This window comes from Bombina bombina, chromosome 1, assembly GCF_027579735.1.
Source record: "Bombina bombina isolate aBomBom1 chromosome 1, aBomBom1.pri, whole genome shotgun sequence".
NCBI lineage: Eukaryota > Metazoa > Chordata > Amphibia > Anura > Bombinatoridae > Bombina > Bombina bombina.
In genome coordinates this window covers 1,261,156,958-1,261,180,821 of record NC_069499.1, presented here as the reverse complement: position 1 = coordinate 1,261,180,821, position 23,864 = coordinate 1,261,156,958, and the positions used below count along the sequence as shown (strand labels likewise).

Genomic DNA, 23,864 nt, shown 5'->3' with positions numbered 1-23,864 from the left:
ATCTTAACCTTTCTGATGAGGGCAGGTTATGGAGCGTGGAGAGCGGCATTACCGTTGTGAGGAGAGAGCAGGCAGCGGAGATCCGGTGACCGCTTGTGTGAGCGCGACTTAGGTGTGCGTCAGGAAGAAGTTCCGGTAGGCGAATGAATCCAATGGTAGACTCCGGTTTGTTGCAAGTGCCAAGGCAAAGCAGGAACTGTTGCAGGGAGGTGATTGTCAGCAGGAAAAATAGACCTGAAAGAAAACGATTCTGAGGAATCAATAGGAAGTTCTCAAAAGAGATAACTAAGTGAAGCATCAACTTCAATTTTTAGGCCCAGAGTGAGGAATAGTACTTCCTTATATAGGGAGGAAGTACTAGAGGGAGTGATTATTAAAGGGGATATCACATCTTTGTTGAAGAAATATCTAGGTAGGTGTCTGTAGCACTACATGGCAGGAAATATTGCTGCCGCCTAGTGGCTCTTGCAAATGTATAACAAACAACATTCTTGCAAAATTGCTTTTTTACAATAATTCCACCAGTTCAACCCCTGTGAGGGTCGGCAGAAAAAAAAACAAATCTGAAATTGGGAGGTTTAGATACTTGGGCCTATAGTCTTTCAGCAGCAAAGCACAGAGGTTCAACCACAAAGCCAAAACCTTCAAACCAACTTGTATAACTGTATAAATCATTGGAAAAGTTGGATAACCATAGGTAAAGGTGTAGATTTATTAACTGTCGGGCAGACATGATCCGCTGTAGCGGATCATGTCCGCCTGACATCGCTAAATGACGACATTATACGCTGTCAGCATTTAACATTGCACAAGCATTTCTAGTGAAATACTTGTTCAATGCCGCCCCCTGCACATTCGAGGCCCAATCTTCCGCTAGCAGGGGGTGTCAATCATCCCGATCGCATCTGATCGGATTGCTATCTGCCCACCTCAAAGGTGGTGAACGAGTTAAGGAGCAGCGGTCTTAAGGACCGCTGCTTCTTAACTTACCATCTCCGGCGTGCCAGAAGGCTCGTGCAGAATAAGCAGCATCCGCTGCTTCATAAATATACCCCTCAGTGTCTTCACGTCAGTACCAAATCTACAATATCCCCCCCAAAATAGCTGACATTTAAAACAAGAAAAACTGACTTTAAATGATTCAATTGTAAGTGAGGCTCTGAGCCAGCTTGATTGACTTTATTCTGTCTGTGTCAGTATACAACTGACTTGTTTGAAACTGACTTTGAAACAAATGTAATAGCATGCCACATAAAAACATATAAATCTATAACTATATAATTTAATATTATTATGTTTTCATTTTTAATTTGATGCTATGAAATGTTAAGTGTGTTATTACTGTAATGTAAATAAAATATTATTGATTTTAATGTAACACTGTTATGCTGATCTTGAGCTGCTAGAGGAAGGGGAAGCTTCTATGTGCCTTTTTTCTCTGCCTGCTACAGCTGCACATGTTAGCAGTGGGAGTTGTAGTTGTTATAATGGTAGTTGCCCCTGCTGCTATTTCACTTCCCTCCTTTGCCACCACTTTTCATACTGAGCAATACTGTTCTCTGGTTTGTACATAGGCTTTGGTTCATCTTTAAAAACTTGTGAGATGTCCCGACTCTCAACACATTGCCTGGCTCACCATTTTCCCACACAGTTCGCTTATAGCTACACGCCCGTCTCTTCTTGATAAAGGCCTGATAATGCAGCTGAAATGTGTTGATCATACCAGAGATTTCGTGAGCAGCTCTTGAAGCACTTTAATATTTTGGAGAATATAACAATATGTGGTTCATTGTTTCATTTAGAATCTAGTTTATGTTTGTGATGAGGATCAGTTGTAATTGTCACCGTAAACTGATACTTTCTTTACATTGCTATTATTACTACAGCTTATCTGGAGAAAAGATTCCACATTGCTGTTTGGACTTTATTTTTTTGTATTATTATTTTTATATCAATACTTGTATTAGTATTTTATTATTGTATTTATTTTTAAAGGGATACTAAACCCTAATTCTTTTCTTTCGTGATTCAGATAGATCATGCAATTTTAAACAACTTTCTAATTTACTCCTATTATCATTTTTTCTTCATTTTCTTGCTATCTTTTTTGTATAAAGCAGTAATGTAAAGATTAGGAGCATGCCCATTTTAGGTTCAGCACCCTGGTTAGCGCTTGCTTATTGGTGGCTACATTTAGCAAAACCATTAAGCAAGCAAAACCCAGGTTCTGAACCAAAAATGGTTACAAGTATAGTCTATATCATAGGAGATAGAGACTGAAAGAATGCACCTTAGTAGCACTTCAGTTCCTTGTGAAAATATTAATACTGGTATGAGACTTAAACAGCCATTGTGAGCCAAAGGGTTTGAAAGAAAATTAAAACATAACTTTTATTAAATCAACATTAAATTAAAACAATTGTGGGTCGTGTGTGTGTGTGTACTTTAAAAAACACATAGCAACTTTACTGAATATAAAGAAGTGGCACTGAATATCAGGTGGATAGATTACCCTCTATTGTAAAATATTCTGGATTATCTAAATAGTAAATATAGGTCTACCCAATGAATAATTAGCTAGTGTTTCTGGGGTATTCTACACCGCTATATATTTCAAAATTCTGTCATGCAGACATTCACGTATATAGTTTAATCAGCCGTATTTGAAAGGTAAATAGCAAAGTACTATCAGTAAAGGTCACTTTAGTAACTGGTATACTTGAGTAGTTTTGTTTTTTTTCACTTTATGAATCTATAAATCTCTATATAAGTATTGTTAACTCCTTCAGGTAAATTACTGAGTTCCTGATAGTTGTAAGTTCATAATACGGTTTTTAACTCAACCTTGATATATTATCCCTTGTGTTGCAATAGATTATAATAGGGGTATATATACACAATATAATTTTATGAATATCAGGAGTCACTGGAATATCTTTGATACATACTGTGTAAATAATCAGTTTTTTGAAAACAGGGTTTTATTTTTAACTTGGTTTAGAGTCTGACATGTGTTGGTGCTTTGGTGTACAATCTTTAGTGGTATATACTTAGTGACGAACAATATATCTCACTTTGTATATTATCAACTGTTTTTAGTCACTTGGCGGGCTGGCATATTTTGCTTTTATAATATAATACATAAGAGACGGTATTCTAAATATTTGCAAAAGTATCTTTGAGTGATATGTTCTATACAGCCTACTTGGTTTGTATATCGATAGCTTATCGCTGATAGTTACAGTATACATATAAATAACCAGTTATAAGTTCTGGCTGTTATAGCTTTAAAGTGTTCATAACGGTATTGATCTTTGCTTTATTCTAAAGTAGCTGTCTTTTGATTTCTTTTAGAGTTAGCTATTGCAGTTTCTACCTTCTAGAATGCTTGAAATTATCTTATGGCACTATAATTGCTAGTACCCGGCTTTTTTACACTTATACTATCAACAAATGATTGCTGCGGTATAAGTTGAAGCAGCCCAAATGTGTGGCTAACTAGTTATAATAGTGATCCTTTTATTGGCTTTTTAAAGTTGTCACTAGCTAACCGCTATCGCTATAAGGTATTATTATATAGTTGTTAACAATCTATATCCGTGCGATTGATTTCGCAAGTTGGCCGTTATACCTGTTGTTCTATTACCCTGTAGATAGCTTTGAACGATTGCAACTAAGCGGTTTTCAAATTACCCCCAAGTTATTGGTACTAATTTAAACCAAATGCCACTATAATAAAGCGTTACTATTTAAAGTTAACTATGCCATTAAAAAAGAAAAACAACAGGGTATTGTTAGATACCCATCCCTAACATGTTTCGCCGATAGCGTTTCGGCTTTTGTTTTGTTTTGTTTCGGCTTTTTGAAAAAGCCGAAACGCTATCGGGCGAAACATGTTAGGGATGGGTATCTAACAATACCCTGTTGTTTTTCTTTTTTAATGGCATAGTTAACTTTAAATAGTAACGCTTTATTATAGTGGCATTTGGTTTAAATTAGTACCAATAACTTGGGGGTAATTTGAAAACCGCTAGTTGCAATCGTTAAAAGCTATCTACAGGGTAATAGAACAACAGGTATAACGGCCAACTTGCGAAATCAATCGCACGGATATAGATTGTTAAAAACTATATAATAATACCTTATAGCGATAGCGGTTAGCTAGTGACAACTTTAAAAAGCCAATTAAAGGATCACTATTATAACTGTTAGCTGCTTCAACCTATACCGCAGCAATCATTTGTTGATAGTATAAGTGTAAAAAAGCCGGGTACTAGCAATTATAGTGCCATAAGATAATTTCAAGCATTCTAGAAGGTAGAAAACTGCAATAGCTAACTCTAAAAGATATCAAAAGACAGCTACTTTAGAATAAAGCAAAGATCAATACCGTATGAACACCTTAAAGCTATAACAGCCAGAACTTATAACTGGTTATTTATATGTATACTGTAACTATCAGCGATAAGCTATCGATATACAAACCAAGTAGGCTGTATAGAACATATCACTCAAAGATACTTTTGCAAATATTTAGAATACCGTCTCTTATGTATTATATTATAAAAGCAAAATATGCCAAGCCCGCCAAGTGACTAAAAAACAGTTGATAATATACAAAGTGAGATATATTGTTCGTCACTAAGTATATACCACTAAAGATTGTACACCAAAGCACCAACACATGTCAGACTCTAAACCAAGTTAAAAATAAAACCCTGTTTCAAAAACTGATAATTACACAGTATGTATCAAAGATATTCCAGTGACTCCTGATATTCATAAAATTATATTGTGTATATATACCCATATTATAATCTATTGCAACACAAGGGATAATATATCAAGGTTGAGTTAAAACCGTATTATGAACTTACAACTATCAGGAACTCAGTAATTTACCTGAAGGAGTTAACAATACTTATATAGAGATTTATAGATTCATAAAGTGAAAAAAACAAAACTACTCAAGTATACCAGTTACTAAAGTGACCTTTACTGATAGTACTTTGCTATTTACCCTTTCAAATACGGCTGATTAAACTATATACGTGAATGTCTGCATGACAGAATTTTGAAATATATAGCGGTGTAGGAATACCCCCAGAACACTAGCTAATTATTCATTGGGTAGACCTATATTTACTATTAGATAATCCAGAATATTTTACAATAGAGGTAATCTATCCACCTGATATTCAGTGCCACTTCTTTATATTCAGTAAAGTTGCTATGTGTTTTTAAAGTACACACACACACACACGACCACAATTGTTTTAATTTAATGTTGATTTAATAAAAGTTATGTTTTAATTTTCTTTCAAACCTTTGGCTCACAATGGCTGTTTAAGTCATCATACCAGTATTAATATTTTCACAAGGAAAGAAGTGCTACTAAGGTGCATTCTTTCAGTCTCTACTCCTATGATATAGACTATACTTGTAACTAGTGTCGTTTCATGCACAAGGCACTCAAGCTCACAAGGTATATATGTATATACCCTATATTAACAAATACAGAAATTGGATAAATTCTTGCACGGTATCCAGACCACAGTTTTGGAAAAGGATACGTTGTATGCAAATAAACTTAATATATTTTCTGTATATATTAAAACAATACACTGAGCGTTCCAATTTTACTAGTGTAGTGCTCTTGCTATTTTTTGTTAATCTGAACCAAAAATGGTCCGCCTCCTAAGCTTTACAATTTCTGCTTTAAAAAAAGATAGCAAAAGAAAGAAGAAAAATTGATAATAGGAGGTAAAATTAGAAAGTTGCTTAAAATTGCATGATCTATCTGAATCATTAAAGAAAAAATGTGGGTTTAGTGTCCCTTTAACTGTGGTAATTGTAAAGTTGAAATGTTAGCATTTTGCACAGCCTTATATCTGACTAATTTGTTTAACTTTTATCTATGGTTAGAAGTTTAATATAAGGCTAGTTTGTTCCACATTGTGAGAAGTGCTTCCTAGTTTCTGCATTAATCTTTTGTGTTAACAAGCCCATCTCCTACACTGCTTTGCCAATCATTTCCACAGCTACCTGTGGTACCAGAGCTGTGTTAGGTGGTGGCTCTGATGTGGCACTTAGAACACTTGTAGGGGAGGAACCTGTCTGAACTTGTAGGGGAGCGAACTGTTGACTGCTGCTTGATGACATGTTGTGGAAATGCTTTGTGACTCCTGTGTCTCACAAAACTCAATTTCCTTATCCTCTAGGCTAAAATGCAGATCTTTTAGCAATTCAAATGTGGATGTCAGATAGGGTTGCCACCTCAGCCATGTTTTCCTGACACTTATGACTTATACATGCTGCAGGGTGTGCAGAGAGGAACACGCATTGTGCTGTTCAGTGTCACTATTTGTGTGCTTTCCAGGGGTTGAAAATAATGTTCTTACTTGCAAGCCCCGCAGCATGTATAACTCATAAGTGTGCAGGAAAACATGGCTGAGGTGGTAACCCTAATGTCAGATGAATGTCCTAAGCAATATGAAATAGTGGGACACAAAGCGTGCCTCCTCTTCCCCTCTTGCACCGCACCTGCTAGTTGCTTTATCCCCAATTAGCTGACGCTCAGGATTAGGGTCACCACTAAATGAGAGAGTGTCACAGTCTATTGGGGCAAGAATGACAGAGGTAGTCCCTTGATGAACAGGCATATGGGGGCAGAAGTGTCAGAGGTGACAATAATGCAGTTTTAGTTATGCAAGGAATTATTATTGTTTATTTAAAAAGCACCAACAAATTATTCAGTGCTGTAATATAAAGTATACAGTTATGGAGTACAGAAGACATTTACATAAAGCATTAGAGTAGAGGGGCCCTGCCTTGATTCACTGTAAGCTGTAAATCTTCTTTACATAAAATGATCATCAGGACAGGTGGGACTTGTGAGCTTACATTATAAAGGAATGCCTTTTGGGAAGGACACTGTCACTACAGCTTGCACTACTGTTAGTTCTGCTGCCAGAAAGTTGATTGACACTCCAAGTTCAAGCTTTGACCCACACCACGATTTTAAGGCAACCTTGTTTAATTTCTTCTTTGGCTGCCTCATACATAATTTCATCTTTGAGGGTGGGGACACAAATATGACCACTAATGGTCCTGGGATTGTTTGCTCCATGCTAATTTCTGCCAGAGGCTAATGGAAATAGGGGAAGAGGTAGATTTTCTTTGAAGATGCTGCTTTCCATGCTGTTTCTCTAGCAGTGTTTTTCTTCATGATCTCACATGACTGAGTTAGCCAAGCCAGAAATAAACTTAGTTACAAAAAAAACTTACAGCAAAAACAGAATATAAAGATTGGCAGTTTTTTTTTGTTTTGTTTGTTTTTTCTGCAAAATAGAACCTAATTTAAAGGGATACTAAACCTTTTTGTATATTTTCATTAGTCAGGATAGAGCATTGCAATTTTAAGCAAACTTTCTAATTTAGTCCTATTATCAACGTGTCTTCATTCTCTTGCTAGCTTATTTGAAAAGCAGGAATGAAAAAGCTTAGGAGCCGGCCCATTTTTTAGTTCAGCAGCCTGAATAGGTGCTTGCTTATTGGTGGCTAACCCAGTTATCCAAACGTTTGTATAAATTAAATAGATATAAAATAGTTTGTTTCATTGTTGTAAAAAAAAAGCACTAAGAAGTTGGTTTTACCTAATAGAAACCATCATTTTAAAAGGATTTTACCTTTCATTTTTTTTTTACTTAATTTGTGCAGGATTCCTTACTTCCTGTCACAGCCCCACAGTGGAATGTGGTCTCTACAGGAGGCAGAGGAGCTGCTTTACCTGATAAGTGGTTACTAGGAGACGCATCGCCAGTCAATTTGTTGCCCATGCTCAGTAGAGGGTCTTTTGCTGTAAAAATCATGTGACAGTAAACCTTCAGTTGTATAACTTGTTAATTACCTTATCTTTCTAAAAGCAATGGCTACACTGAGAAGTTCTAAGAGCTCATTTTGCAAGAAAAACAAGTAAGTTGTTTACTTTGATTTGACTTATGTTTGTTACTAAAGAAGAACTGTTTCATAGTAAAAAAAAAAACATTACAGCTAACAACATTATGAATTTATATGTAAGCATAAAAGGAGCTGCTGCTGTAATGATGGCCGCAGTGTTGGCACTTGAACAGTGGACAGTACACTACTAGTACACACTGTCAGATACAGTAGTTCATAACTGTGCATGTAAATTAAATTGATACAAATATTACAGCTGCAAACTTTTTTGAATATATATTGGCCAGTTTTTAAAACAATAGGTATGACTCGCTGCAGTGTTGGCAACTGGACAGTGGATGGTCACACTACTAGGACATATAGTCAGATAGGTCAGCCACATGTACTTTGCCAACTAAGTAGTAGAATAACAGATTGTGATAAGAAAGCAAAACAATTTACTTGTATTTTTACAAGAGGAAACTCTTAGGAATTCTTACTGTATCCCCTTCCATGCAGAGATAACAGAGCTGAAATATTGGTAGCATGAGCTGCTTTCTGTTCTCTTCTGAGCATAGGCAAAATCGACTGCCTGCTTCTATTGCACTCACTAAACCCTAAGGCAACTCAAGTTACTCAAGTGATATATCTTTTAAAGGGACAGTATACTATAAATTGTTTTTCCCTTAAGGTGTTTCCAATTACATGTTTTTACAGCTGCAGAGTATAAAATGTATGAGATTTGCTTTTTTTAAGGCTTATTTGTGTATATGAATGAGCTGATTTTGTGTTTTGAAGCCACAACCTAATAAAATGGGTTGAGCTTGTTGTAGGTATAATCAGGTCTTATTACTTTATCACATTGTGTATATATACCTGCTTCTTTATCGTATATCTGTCCATAAACCAATCACCAATACTTGGAGAGAACAATGGAAAATTAACATTGTATTGCCTTAACCCACTGGGAGAGTAATTTCTTCTGCTGGCTGTGTTTACACATTCAAATGCCAATATAAGGTTAATGGAAATACTTGGAAACTATTTAATACACTCCAGCAGGAAAGTGGATCATTGGGAACAAATTAAAGGGGCTAATTTTTTTTTTAGAAAACTGTCCCTTTAAGTAATAGAAAAAAATAGATTGGAAGGTTTTGACACAGTAGGGCCTGCAAAAATATTGTTGGCTGTAGTTTTGGCACATAGACAAGTGGACAGTAACACTAATAGGACACAGACAGCTCGTTCACACACGGCCAACCTGTGTAACTAAGTACTAGAAAACAAGTAATATTTTCTAGCATTTCTAACAAAGTTAGAGTGATACTGAGAAAGAAGGGCACGCATGGACCCTTATACATTTTAAGCCCTGTCCTAATCGGGTCAGAATTGGCCAAGAACAAAATGAAGTTTACATATTTATTGGTTGATACATGAATAAAAACAACTAACAAGGACATTGCTGCATCGTTATTGGACAGTTTTAAAAATGGGACACTTTCCCCACCTGCTGCGTAAATGTGATGCGTTTCCCGCGTAAATAGAGAGCTGATTTGCCGCCTTTTTTTTCTCCATTCTGTCTATACGAAAAGTGTTCATATCTTACATTTATAGAGATCTCTGGTGGAACCATATTAGGTTCATTGTTCAATAACCATAGAACCCATTGCCTTTATAATTTGGTACAATGATTGCTTATTTTCTAAAACTTCTTTGAACTTTCCCATTTGTCAGACTAAACATCATTATCAGCAATGGGTTGGGCTATAAAGAAAGTGGCTGTAACTAAGCAAAGGTGCTGATGAGGAGCCTGAGATGTGGAAGAGGCATTAAGCACCTGTTGGGAGCTATTGTGGGATTAGCTGAGTGCTGACAGACAAATTAACCAGATTAATGGCAGCCGTCAGAACTGTGTGGGCTAAAGGTGCTGCTGGACGTTCATTTGACAACACTTTTATGTGTTAGCTTTACTAGATGACCACAGGATCAGCAGGACCCGAAATAAAGACCAATTTGTTCCAAATACCAATGCACCAGTGATAAACATTGTATTGTTCCTAAAACCAATAAGCAATTATAGGCATTGATTTGCTTTTTGGTTGGGGATTACTACCAATTGGAAATGGGCCACTCGTGCAACCATAACCACCAAATATAAAATAAAACGATAGTCTTCCTTTGTTTATTTAATGATTGTTTATCTAATTTATGAAACTAGAAAATTAAATAATTGTACTGCATATAATTTCAAAACATTTGCTAGAACTAGTGAAAATAAAAGACAATGGAATTTAAAATATAATTACTTTTTTGAAAATGTGTGGGGGAACAAAAAGTTAAATAAATCATTTTTTTTCTGAAAATTTTTTGTAGTCCTCATTTTTCAACATCAAATCAAAAAGGTTTTTATACTGTGTATTGAGTATATATATAAAAAAACGTAATATTGCCTTTAACAATGATAATGAATTTCTGATCTAAATGTATTTTTTATATTATGGTTATTATGGTTTAAAACGACTAATTAAAATAGTCTTTTTTTTTTTTTTCTTTAATGTGTTTTTTGAGCAATTTGACAAAAACTGAACCTTTCAAACTCATAAAATGTGTTTCTGACAAATTAAAACACAACATTTATTGTTCACAGAAACTTGATTATGATTAAATGGGCTCTAGCAAGGCTGAGCTGTTTCCAGTCTTCGGTAAAGCTCAATGCATTGAGAAAGTCTGCTTGTAATCTTAAAACCTAAACAAAAATATACTGACCACCTACAGAGTCAGTGAATGAATGAAAGCTGAAATCAGACATCAGAGATAATTAATCTATAGACACAAATCTATAAAATACTTTATTTCAAGAATAAAGGAATTGTATATACATTAAAACTGATATAAATATGTTTAAAACAGCAATCACATATTATTTCGTTTATTACTTTTAATTTTGCAATTGTTTAATGTGTGTTGGCAATGTTTTAGTTTGAAAGCATTTCAAAACTATCTAAATATAGTAGAATCTTAATTAAATCATAACAATTTAATCAGATGTATGTCAATTTGAGAAGAATTGGTTTAAATAAACATGCATTTACTTATTGCTGTAAAATAATAATTATTTAACTATACTCAGCATATACTTAAATCCATTAAATTCTTTGATAACTTGAAATACACGAATACATTTTATTTGATGAACATTTCTAATTGTCCCTTTTATCCGCACAGAGTACACTGCCTGATTTCAGCATCTTGCAAACAACAGATACCTGGTTTGCCACAGTCTAGGTGCTGCAAGCCTGGGTTATCTGCAGACAAAAACAAAGAACGAGTTAATAAGCAGTGATGACTTTTTTAGGCATAATAAAAAATAGATTAGATTATGATTAGCCAGAGATATGTATTGTATGTAGTGTGGTATATGATAACTATAGATCAGTAACACATTATATGCATAATAAGGTGCTAATTAGTGCATTACAATATATGGTATAGCAAATATAATAATGCACCAATTATTATGTTTGTCTTGCAAAATATGAGCTTTATATATATATATATATATATATATATATATATATATATATATATATATGTCTACTACAGCATCTATCAACTATCTATAATCTATATATATATATATATATATATATATATATATATGTCTATATCTATCTATCTATCTATCTATCTATCTATCAATCTATCTAAAAAGATAAACCATTTTTTTTAAATGGAGTATATAATAGTATGCATTTGTGTATTTTCCACCATATATTTTGTAGCAAATACATTAATTGGTGCCTTGATTGTAGCATATTACAAATATTTTACAATTTGTATGAGAGAGAAATTTAGATTTTTGGAAGACTTCAAAAATAATCTCGTGCTACTCAGCTCCACTGGCATAGATGGTGTTTTGTATTCCAGCAAAAAGGACAATAACTTTTTCTTATCTGGTTATTTGTGTTGCAGGGTTAGAAGTTATCTGAACCAGATAACACAGGGCAGAGGCAAAACCAAGTATAATTTCACAAACATATCAGTAGACCCCCGAGCACATATTTATTTAGCTGTTAGAGAATGAAAATAAACGACTGTTATTTTATTAATTAGAACATGTCACAAGTGCAACACAAGATGGTAAGTAGAGAATCCCACAATGAGGCATCTAAGCTGCTATTGTTTGTCATGAGAATACAATATATTAGAGAGAATCATATATAGGAACAGATTCTGATGTTAGCAATGTAATGAAACGGGTAGTATTAATAAGTTGTTGAGTTGTTTTTGTATTGAAGATTGTGTAATATACGGAATTGAATTCACTTGCAATGATTTTAAGCTGTATTTTGGGAATAAACTGCACTTATTTTGTAAACACAATATTTAAATATAGATTCGTACAATAACCTGTCCATATACATGGCTCAAAATACAGATACATAAGTTACTTGCCAGTCATATGCCATCACTTCTTGCAAATGCTGCACGGTTTGTAATATCTAGTACCATTCTCAGAAACATCCCTATATGTTATAATTATTTAATATGATGTCAACTATATCATGCGAACAGAAATAGCAAAAATATATTCATTGTTGTAAAAAAAATATAGATAGTAATACAAATGCGTTAAAAGGATTTACTCGCTCAAGTGGCAAAGAACTGGTTAATAATGGTCCTGATGAGAGGCTTAAATTGAATGGGGGCATTTTTGATTGGTAGAAATACATATAAGAAATGAATGTAATGTAATGAACAACACAATACAACATTATTGTTTTGGTCAAATCCAGAAATAATACATCTGAGATCTTCCCATTCAGAAACATGGCTACCAATTAAATTGTTATTAACAAAACATTGTGATAAAGTGTGATAGAAATCTCCAAATACTAGCCCAAAACCTCAATCAGTAGGTATTAAAGAAATGCTGTGTGTCTTAGTGAATATAGACCTTTGCATTTGAAGTCTATATGTTTTAATAAAATAATGTCAACATTAATTACTGAATTCGTGTACTAAGAACTAAGAAGAGTTACAGATAGGAAATTATAAAGAGAACCGCAAGAATAATTAATATAAATATTTCAAACCGGTATTTGAGTTTGATTTCATGCACCAGTTCAATTAAATGTGTGTAATGTGTGTGTCAGATAGAGGTACAGTGTTTATTATAAATTGATACGCAAGACAGAGATAGATAAATAGACAGACAAATAGATAGACATCGATAGATAGATAGATAGATAGATAGAGATAGATATAGATTTGTAGATAGATAGATGGATAGACTGATCGATAGATAATATGTTTTTCTATATAACTGGTGTAGTGTATTTTTAAAATTTCATACACAAATTCTGTTATGAACTTGTATGGAAAACGCCTTTATTTTCTATGACCTATACATGGACAGTAATCCCAATATTACCTTTAATAAGAACTTGATCAGTCTTCAAGCTTATTATGGAAGTATATAGTTGGAGTTTAAATATGCAATATTAATATTACAAAATAAGTTGTGAATTATTAAGGGCAAGTAAATACTTTAAGAACATCGTCGTAACACATGATTTACACCTATGGGTTTCATTGAGGACATGAGTCAAATAAGTAAATATTGGTTAATAACTCTGTATTTAAGACTGGTTGAACCGAACCTGGTGGGTATTTATATGATTTGTATGGATACCAGATATTAAAAATAAATTAAATGTGTGTTCGTGTGTTTATATGTGTGTGTATATATATATATATATATATATATATATATATATATATATATATATATATATATATATATATATATATATATATATAGAGAGAGAGAGACATATATATATATATATATATATATATAATATTATCTAAACTATGTGAAATTGCAGTATTGCAAGTTTCTACCATTAGAAAATGTAATATTGTGTTGTAGTTTTTTAATTCTTTAATTTTATTTTAAATATATGATCAATTTGCAATTTGAGCGCGTACATTGGTATTGCAAGATAATGGATATAGAAATTGTTGAACCCTACATTATATAACCTTAGGGTGGTATACACTACACATAGTATTAAAAAACACATATCAACATTTGAACAATACAAAAATATACCCAATAGAATGAAATACCTTTACAATAATGACATGAGTATTTAAAACCATCAACATCAACAAGACAAACAGCAATGATCATGTAATTATGCACAAAAATATAGATACATGCAAATATGTTTTTATAGATAAATGCAAATATGTTTTAGTATTAGAAGAAAAAAACAAAATATTACGAGCTCATTACATTTGTAAAAAACAATAATATGTACTATACACATGCAGTGCGTTTGGAAATAAAAAAATGAACAGACCGATGTGTCCACTGATTTAGATTTCAGTGACAATAGCAAAAGTGTATTACAGTGTGTGGCAACTGATGTATTGTAACTGCATTATAGGAGCCTTTCGAGATTTTTCTCTCTTCTTATATAATGTAACCATAATGAAGAAACAAGTCTGGATACATTATATATATATATATATATATATATATATATATATAATATATATATATATATATATATATATATATATATATATATATATATATATTGTATCCAGACTTGTATCTATATTATGGTATATATATATATATATATATATATATATATATATATATATATATATGCTAATAGGACAAGTGCACTCTCAAGAACAGTCTCAGGATTTGCCAGGGTGCATGAATGTGGGTAATAATAGCAAAAGATGAAGACAGCACTCTCTGGTCTTATACAAAGGTTGTATTATTTGTAGCACAAATAAAACAACCTTTGTTTTTAAGACCAGAGAGTGCTGTCTTCTGTCTTTTGATATATATATATATATATATATATATATATATATATATATATATATATATATATATATATATATATATATATATATATATATATATATATATATATATATGTGTGGTGTGTGTATATTTGTATAATTTATTTATTTATTAATTTTTTTTTATTGGTATTTTTATTTATAATATACACAACACATGCATATGTAATTCAATGCTATTGAGAAACATCCCCAGGTATGATGACATTTAACAGTGTAAAAAAAAGTTGGTATCTATAGCCATATAGTCAAGTTTATATATAAATAGTTTGAATTACATGTGTCATAGTGAACCTCACATACTGCCCTGCTGTAACTGGGGCTCATTAAATTAAGAACTTCTACAGAATACAAGGGTGCTATGTTCACACCTGGACGATTTTAAAAGTAGACAATCCACACAGATTCAAAATATTGTCAATTACATAGTTTTTATAGACAGAAATGTTAGTAACCGATAGAGTGTTAATTTGTAAGAAAAAAAAAAGAGTCTAAAATACAATTTTGTAAAAATATAAAAAAAAAAAAGAAAAAAAAAAATAATAATAATTTTCAATTAAGGAATTCTTCAGGTATGCTACAATGTTAATTAAGACCTAAAGAGAGATGACTGGAAATGAATGCACAATATATATATAGCATTTTATATTACCATATATATATTACCATATATTTTAAGTAGACTTAATTTACATAAATATGAACTAATTAAGAAATAACAGGGGCATAACTGTATTTTTAAATAATATACACTACATTTGACTGAATATTTATATTTGCTCTGCATTGTTATTAACTCCTGCTTAAAACAACCAATAAAGTAAGAGGAATTCTTAACAAGGACTCGTACAACTGAACCTTTTTTGTATCCCATAAAACAATTTTCTAAAATTGAATATATATATATATATATATATATATATATATATATATATATATATATATATATATATATATTAAAATATATTTTATTCAATGTTTGTAATTTGATTTAATCTGACAAGGAATCAATAAGGTGAAAAAGATAAACACTCTGAAAACATTCTACACTTTTAAATACTGTATTGCTATACATAAAAACGGTGCTTAATTGTTTTCACAAAATATTAATATTAATAAATTTCTTTTTTACATTCTAGACTACGGAAAAAAAATCAAAATTTATGATACCAGTTAGATAATACTTTTCAGTTATAACACATTCTGTTAGTAATCATATATCTTGTCATTGATACACATTCATTATTAAAGCTAAATTAAAAGACATAGATAGGCTATGCACAATAACCATATGTATTTAAAATTATACAGAAGTTTTTGTCCAGTTTACAGTGAAACTCAAAATAATCATAATGTATTCGTATTTCAGGATATACAATGATAATATACAGTTAAACACTTTGATTATAATTACATATTAGTGAGAATCTCAGCAATATTTACTTGTGTTTTTATGTAATTTCTAATCTCATTTTATGCTATGCGTATGTTTATATTGTATAAGTATGTTCTGTATTATATAATAATCATATACTTAGCTAAAAGACAGACCAATTAGATGTAGAGAGACAAATCGACAGAAAAATATATTTACTACTATTTATCGACTTGTGTATATGTCTACCTGTCTATATCTATCTATCTATCTATCTATCTATCTATCTATCTATATACACTATCTATCGTTCTGCCTGTCTGTGTTCTTTCTGCCTGTCTGTGTCTATCTTTCTATCTGTATCTTTATGTATTTGCATCATAATATTCACATCACCTGGTGTACAATTTGCAGTAATTGTATTTATTGTTTTTCTTGGTCTGAGTGTCAATGTAAATTGTTTGTTGGAGCTCGAACATATATATATAAAGGGGTCACAATCTTAAGATAGAGGGGTAGCAGATTCAGGAGAGAAATTTAAGGAAGCATTTTTTTTACAGAAAGGGTGGTGGATTCATGAAATGAACTTCCATTTGAGGTGGTAAACACAAAAGACTGTAAAGGAATTTAAAAATGCCTGGGACATGCATAAGGCTATCCTAAGGAAAAAGTAACATATAATATGGGTAGACTTAATGGGCCTTTTTGGTTCTTATCTACCGTCAAATTCTATGTTTCTATTACACACACACACACACACACACACACACACACACACACACACACATATATATATATATATATTATATATATATATATATATATATACACACACACTATATTATATATATATATATATATATATATATTATATATATATATATATATATATATATATATATATTACAGTGAATTTATCAGTCCTGACTTCACTTGACTTATTTTTACATTACAGAATTTTATAGAATTATTTGACGAGATATGGTAGAGCTTGAGAAGCCAATAACGTATCTAAAACCCCTTTAGCCCTTACCCATCCTTGTCAACACCTTTAAGTTGGAGCATTTTACAAGCTATCAAAATGCCAGTCCTTTTTTTTACCAGCTAGAAGAATTAGTGCTGTCATTTACTCCTCCTTCCACCCTACCTTATGTAAACGTTTAAGGATCAATTTGCAATGCTCTGTAGTAGAGACATGTAGATGAGGAGGAGAAAGCTCTATATAAATGTAGGGGGGGGGGGTATGTGAAGTCGCTGGTGTTAATTAAGAGCAGGGAGAGGAGAGGGGCACACGCCTGTCTGCTGTAGCCTTGGGTGGTCTGTAGTCTGATAAACACAGGGCCCCTTTCCAGGCAGGAACAACACTGCATAGTCTATTACCTTTATACATGATCTGTGCCTCAGATTACACTTTTTACTAGTGCAAGTCTAGTTCACTTTAATCAATTAGATGGTAAGGGAAAAGTTTGTGGATGAAGATTTAGAACTTGCGTGTGTGTGTGTGTGTGTGTGTGTGTGAGTGTGTGTGTGTGTGTGAGTGTGTGTGTGTGTGTGTGTGTGTGAGTGTGTGTGTGTGTGTGTGAGTGTGTGTGTGTGTGTGTGAGTGTGTGTGTGTGTGTGTGTGTGTGTGTGTGAGTGTGAGAGTTTGTGTGTGAGTTTGTGTGTGAGAGAGAGAGAGAGAGAGAGAGAGAAGAGATGGAGATTGAATGAGGCAAATAAAAAACCACTTACTCATCAAACGTCTCAAAATACATTTGTTGGTATGGGTCCTACTTTCATCATAATATCTGCAAAGGAAACAGACACATACAGACGTGCAAATAAACACAAAGACAAAACACGCTGCATGTTGTACGGAAAATTATATTAAATTAAATTAATTATTCAAGTATTATTTTCTCTACTTTGGTGTAAAGGCGATTTAATTAATTTAATAAATACGATGATTTGTTTATAAAATGAACCTACACATATACATAAACTATATTATATACATGTCAGATTTTTTTTAGAATAATTATAAAACAATGCAGGTACCAATAAATATTTTAATAATCATTTTAGCACATCTGTTATTGTGTAGGTGTAACACATATTAGATATTTGCCAATATGTTTATTGTACTATATTTTTAACATTCTTAGACTTTCATACAACCATTGACTTATCATTTATCAATATCTTTTATGTTTTCTCTGAGACACTGTTCCACATTTTCCAGTAACAATAGGAATGTAATATCATATAAAAAAATAACATTTACCTGAATGTCTTCTATAAAATGGTTTAGACACAATATAGTTCTATACCTAATTGTAATATTGTTTCCGTTTTATTTTGAGAGAGCCCCAATACTTTTAGGCAAATAAATATAAATTAGAAACATAGAACAAATATTACAATCTAGTTATCACAACGATAACTTGTATAATGGCAAATCAATAAATATGTAACTGGTTGAACAATAGATTTAAAGAAAAAATAATAAGTATATTTCATTGCAGTTAGAAAATTCAGTATACAATTTAATAACTGAAGCACTGTTTTTCAAGTGATGTAAGAAAAAAAAAGTCAGGCCTGAAGAAAAAAGTGTTCTGTAGAAACTCCAGGGACCAAAGAATTGCTGAAATGTATTATTTCCCTTTATTTGATTTGTGCAATTTACTGAATTTGTCTCTTGTAAAACTTAATACAATTTTATTTTTGAATTTACAAATGGTACTATAATTTTTAAGCAGCGACAAGAAAGTCAGGTAAGTGTAACAATATGTATCTGACGTCATGGTGACGTTAATCCATAATGTTATATATTTAAGGAGGAGACACATTATCTATCTACCTATCAATCATTCAATCTATCTATATCTATTTATCTACACACACACACACACACACACACACATATATATATATATATATATATATATATATATATTATATATATATATATATATAAACACCATTATAATTATAAAATCCAGGCGCCCTATAAACTTATGGTGTCTGCCTTAAATGAGAGACTCATTTGGGAGTAAGGACATCGGATATGTAACTATTAAAAACCAATCACATTCTCATAAAATTTTAAGAGAGTTTTTTAGAGTTTGCCTATCTTCTGAGGATTTATATGATGCTTCTTAAATTTCAGCTTGGAAATCTAAATGTATCTGATTATATTAACTGCAAACTCTGTGAAAGCGAAAAGTTTCCCTCCTTGTTTGTACTGCAGGGGTGAAAAAAAGTGCCAATTTGTTTGGTAAGTGAGTGACAAAAGTTGAAAGTGACTTACCTTGATTTAAGATGTGTATCTCAGTGTTAAATAGACGGATCTCATACTTGAGACTGTCCCTGTGTCATGCAGGTCAGATCCAGCAAAAATCTATTCAATTTTAGGCAATGAAATGAAATAAAAGAAGAAAAAGTTAGTCTGCAGTGCACATTTTATATGTAGCAGAAAGAGGCTTTATGAGGACTAGCTGGAGTTTAAGCTGATTTTTTTTTTTATTACAGATCCAGGAGAATGTGTTTTACATGAGCTGTATAAACATCCTGCCCCATGTTCCTTTCTATCTGAAAAGTAATCAGAAACTTCATGGAAGTAGGCAAGGCTCACGAGCTATCCACCTTAAAGCAAGATTTACACTTTTGCCCTGAAAACTCTTTTTATTTTCAACCTTTTCAAACACTTTTTTTTTTCTTGTGCCAAACAGTTGAGCCCACAAATATGCTTTAATATCCGCTGCACAGTGTGAGAATTGCATGGACGTCTATGACCAAAATACTCAAAAAATGAAAGACAGGAACATTATATTTATATATAAAAGATCATATCATTTTGCAGTAATATCTATTTCATGCCCCCAAATTGTTTTCAGGCTGGAATAAAATAACTATATTAAACTTCTATTAACGTTTTAGGTGTCATGCGGGTATTATATCCTTTCTGGGATTTAAGGGGTTACAATACTGTTTTAATATGGAAAAATATCAGTGATGTATAAAGAATTACATATATTAAATACATTTGTATTCTCCTAGTTTTATTATCTAGAATAGAGGATGAAGTCCCTTTAACTGACCAGCAGTCATGGGGGAGGGGAATACCCAAAAAAATAGGGGGGGGGGCTAGGGGCGGGGAAGACCTTCTTCTTACGTCTTACTGTGAAGAGCCGACAGACGCCGATGACAAGAGATAAGTATAAGGCAATCTTCTTGGTGGGGCAGAATCCAGAGCAACTGGATGTAAAGCAGCTCGGTTCAAGAGCAGCACCGTGTAACAATCAGAACTCCAAACAGAGCAGCAGAATAACAGGGAAGCTGCATCAGAAAGAGCTGACTTCCTGAGCAGCCAGCAATCTCTCTCTCTCCTCTGCTTGCTTTATATTTGCAGCTTTTCAGCGCAGCCCATAGCAGGGAACATACTAAGCTTTGTAAATGACTGCAGAGATCCAGCAACCCTCTTCTCAGACCCCTGCCCAGAGCAGCCCCATGTCAGCTGCCACTGAGAAGCACAGCAATCAGACATCGGTCATGGAGTCAGCCTCTTGCACACCAAGACCAAGAAGACCAATGCTGGAATCAGAAGGCCAGAGAAGCCACCTTACTCCTATATAGCACTCATAGTCATGGCCATCCAAAGTTCTCCCACTAAGAGACTGACTCTTAGCCGAGATCTACCAGTTTCTGCAGAGTCGTTCCCATTTTTCAGAGGGTCATTACCAAGGATGGAAGAATTCCGTCAGACACAACCAACTGTCCCTGAATGAATGCTTCATCAAGCTTCCCAAAGGACTGGGCAGACCAGGCAAGGGGTCACTATTGGACGATTGATCCTGCCAGTGAGTTCACTGTTTGAGGAAGGTTCTTTTAGGAGAAGACCAAGAGGATTCAGGAGGAAAGTGTCAGGCATTAAAACCCATGTACAGCATGATGAACGGACTAGGCTTCAACCACATTCCAGAAACCTACAGCTTCCAAGGATCCAGTGGAGAATTTCGTGGTCAACCCAACAGTCTGTCATTGGACAGTGGTATAGGCATGATGAATGGGCATCTTACCGGTAACGTTGATGGGATGGGGGCTAAGTGGATCATCCAGTTTCACATCTGGCTAATGGTGGCCACTCTTATATGGGAAGCTGTACAGGGCCTTCTGGGGGTGACTACTCCCATCATGACTCCGGATCCCCTCTTCTAGGAGGCGGTGGGTGATGGAGCCCCCACATTCTGTGTACTCAAGCCCAGCATCTGCCTGGGCTCCATCCTCAGCATCGGCCCTGTCTAGTGGGAACCCATATATCAAGCAGCAGCCTTTATCCCCATGCAACTCTTCAGCTAATCCACTCTCATCCCATTCCTTGGACCAATCTTATTTGCATCAGAACAGCCACAACACAGCGTCAGATTTACAAGGTATGTACCGTAATTTTTGTTGGGGGTAAAATTGTGAAAAGGAAAATGTACGTAGATATTACCAGATTATAAAAGGATATATATATATATATATATATATATATACTATATATATATATATATATATATATATATATATATAATTCCTATAAAGTTACTGGTACAATTTGGGAGGGTCTCATAATATTTTGCAAGTGTATACACACGCACACTCGCAAACACACATATCAAGCATTTAATACTTACACATAATTATGCCTGTTAATGTTATTTACCTTGTATATACGTTGTTATAAAAGTGTTTAATTTATAGGTAAGTGCATAAATGAATAAACAATCAGCACAGCAATATAACAATTAGCCATGTAACAAGATGCCACTTAAGAGTCCTGTAATGCATCCCTATGACATCAACAAGATTGCAAGTATCTCTAAGAATGTAGTGACTCATTTTTTGGAAGGGGCCAGCTGAAATCGCTTAAAGTGGTCCAGTAACAAATTATTTCTGCTGTCCCTCTCCAAGGGTGATAGATTGAGAGATATGTTTGGGATTATCTTTAAACAGCACTTCCAAAATCTACACAAGGCCCACAATGCAGTGGTGAAGGACCTTTAACACATATGCCGGACATAGTTGACTGGGATGTGAGCATTTAGTCTGGAGACACTGGGGCTGAAAGCACAATAATTAGGGATCACAAGGCTTAAGGGCCTGTCTGAAGGCCCAGGCTCCATGTGATCCACAGGGGATTTGACCCAGAATCCCAAAGCAAACAAGCTCCCAGAGTTAGTTACTTCAAATGATCTATCTCTGAATTCCTCTAAAACTTATCTGATGGATAGAAAACATATAAAAATGCTATTAATGTATCACATTCACCACAAGAACAGCTTACTTTTTAACTTAAGCGTACACTTGTATGCAAATTATGCAATACCTACCTCTGCTAGACCATTTTAATGTTCAGTTACACTTACAATTGCGTACATAGGCGCTCATATTTAACAATGTAGTAGTTGACTCAAATTATAAACGTTATAAGGTACCATATATAGTTATCGTTAACTATTTTATACAATCAAGTTCCCGGAAACAAAATATAGCACTGAAGATTAGTTAGTTTTGATTTGTTTATACATTATGCATACATTTATATATTTATATATATATATATATATATGTTTGATGATGTCTTGTTGGATGTGTACATAAGATAACGGATGTCACTTTTTTCTCTGTAGGTATCCCCAGATACACTCTCAGTCTCCCAGTATGAATGACAGAAAGGAATTTGTATTCTCCTTCAACGCCATGGCATCTTCTTCAATGCATTCGGCGAGCAGTGGTTCATATTATCACCCAGCAAGTCAGTTATCAAGACAATCAAACCTGTGTTATGTGAATACCCACATCTACCACCCCAAGCAATCCCTCAGCCCTAGTGACATAGGACATAACTCTCATTTGGGTTCCCAGGTTACAGAATGAAAAAGAAAAAAACTTTCAATAAGAAGACAATGGCAACTTGGAACTATTTGAGGCACCGATATGTTTGTAACCATTTGGACGGCAAATTTTACCCCCACCACCACCACCAAAAAAAAGAAAGAAAGAAATACATTTTTTTTAACCAAAATATTTTCCAAAATCTGTTCACGTTTCTTTTCTTTAAAAAAAATCTATATATTGTTATATTTAAAGAAGGAGATTAGAACATTAAGTAATATAAATTGGATTTACAGACCTAGATGGCACACAATTAGATACATAATTGCATAGCTATTAGCGCATATTCTGTTGCTTCTACAGCTGTGAAGAGGCGCACATGTTATTTCCTGGACCTTAACCCTTAAGCTACTATACATTTCTGTAAATAAATCTTATAGCTAATATTTAATGTGCCCTGGTGGCTGTCATGTGCCTGTAACAAAAACAAAAAAAAACATTCAGTATATTGTGGTGTATGAAATGCTCCATAAAGTTCAAACAGTATTTGCAAAATATGCATATGAATCTATGATTAATGTTTTTTTTAGGATTTCCATTTGATACAAAACTACAAGACATTTTTTTTCAGTCTTTATATTTGAGAAAATCAAATCCAGTATTTATATTTTCTTCTCTCCAAGGTTTGTTATTTTATCTAAATGATTTTGCATACGGAACCCATTTGCAGAGCTAATATGGCACTTTTATGACAATATGTTAATTTATTTTCCTTTTTAATTAACATCTAAACAGCACA

At 33.3% G+C, this 23,864-nt stretch overlaps 1 protein-coding gene across 1 annotated transcript; it reads left to right on the top strand.

Annotated features, from left to right (window-relative positions):
• Positions 1 to 20,464: 20,464 nt before the first annotated feature.
• Positions 20,465 to 23,126, top strand: FOXF1 (forkhead box F1). Its single transcript, XM_053694929.1, is given in 10 exon segments — positions 20,465 to 20,753; positions 20,756 to 20,874; positions 20,876 to 21,016; positions 21,018 to 21,053; positions 21,055 to 21,102; positions 21,104 to 21,292; positions 21,295 to 21,409; positions 21,412 to 21,622; positions 22,861 to 22,977; positions 22,979 to 23,126. Coding segments are annotated over 10 exon segments (1,131 nt in total). The 5' UTR covers positions 20,465 to 20,641; the 3' UTR covers positions 23,022 to 23,126.
• Positions 23,127 to 23,864: the final 738 nt, after the last annotated feature.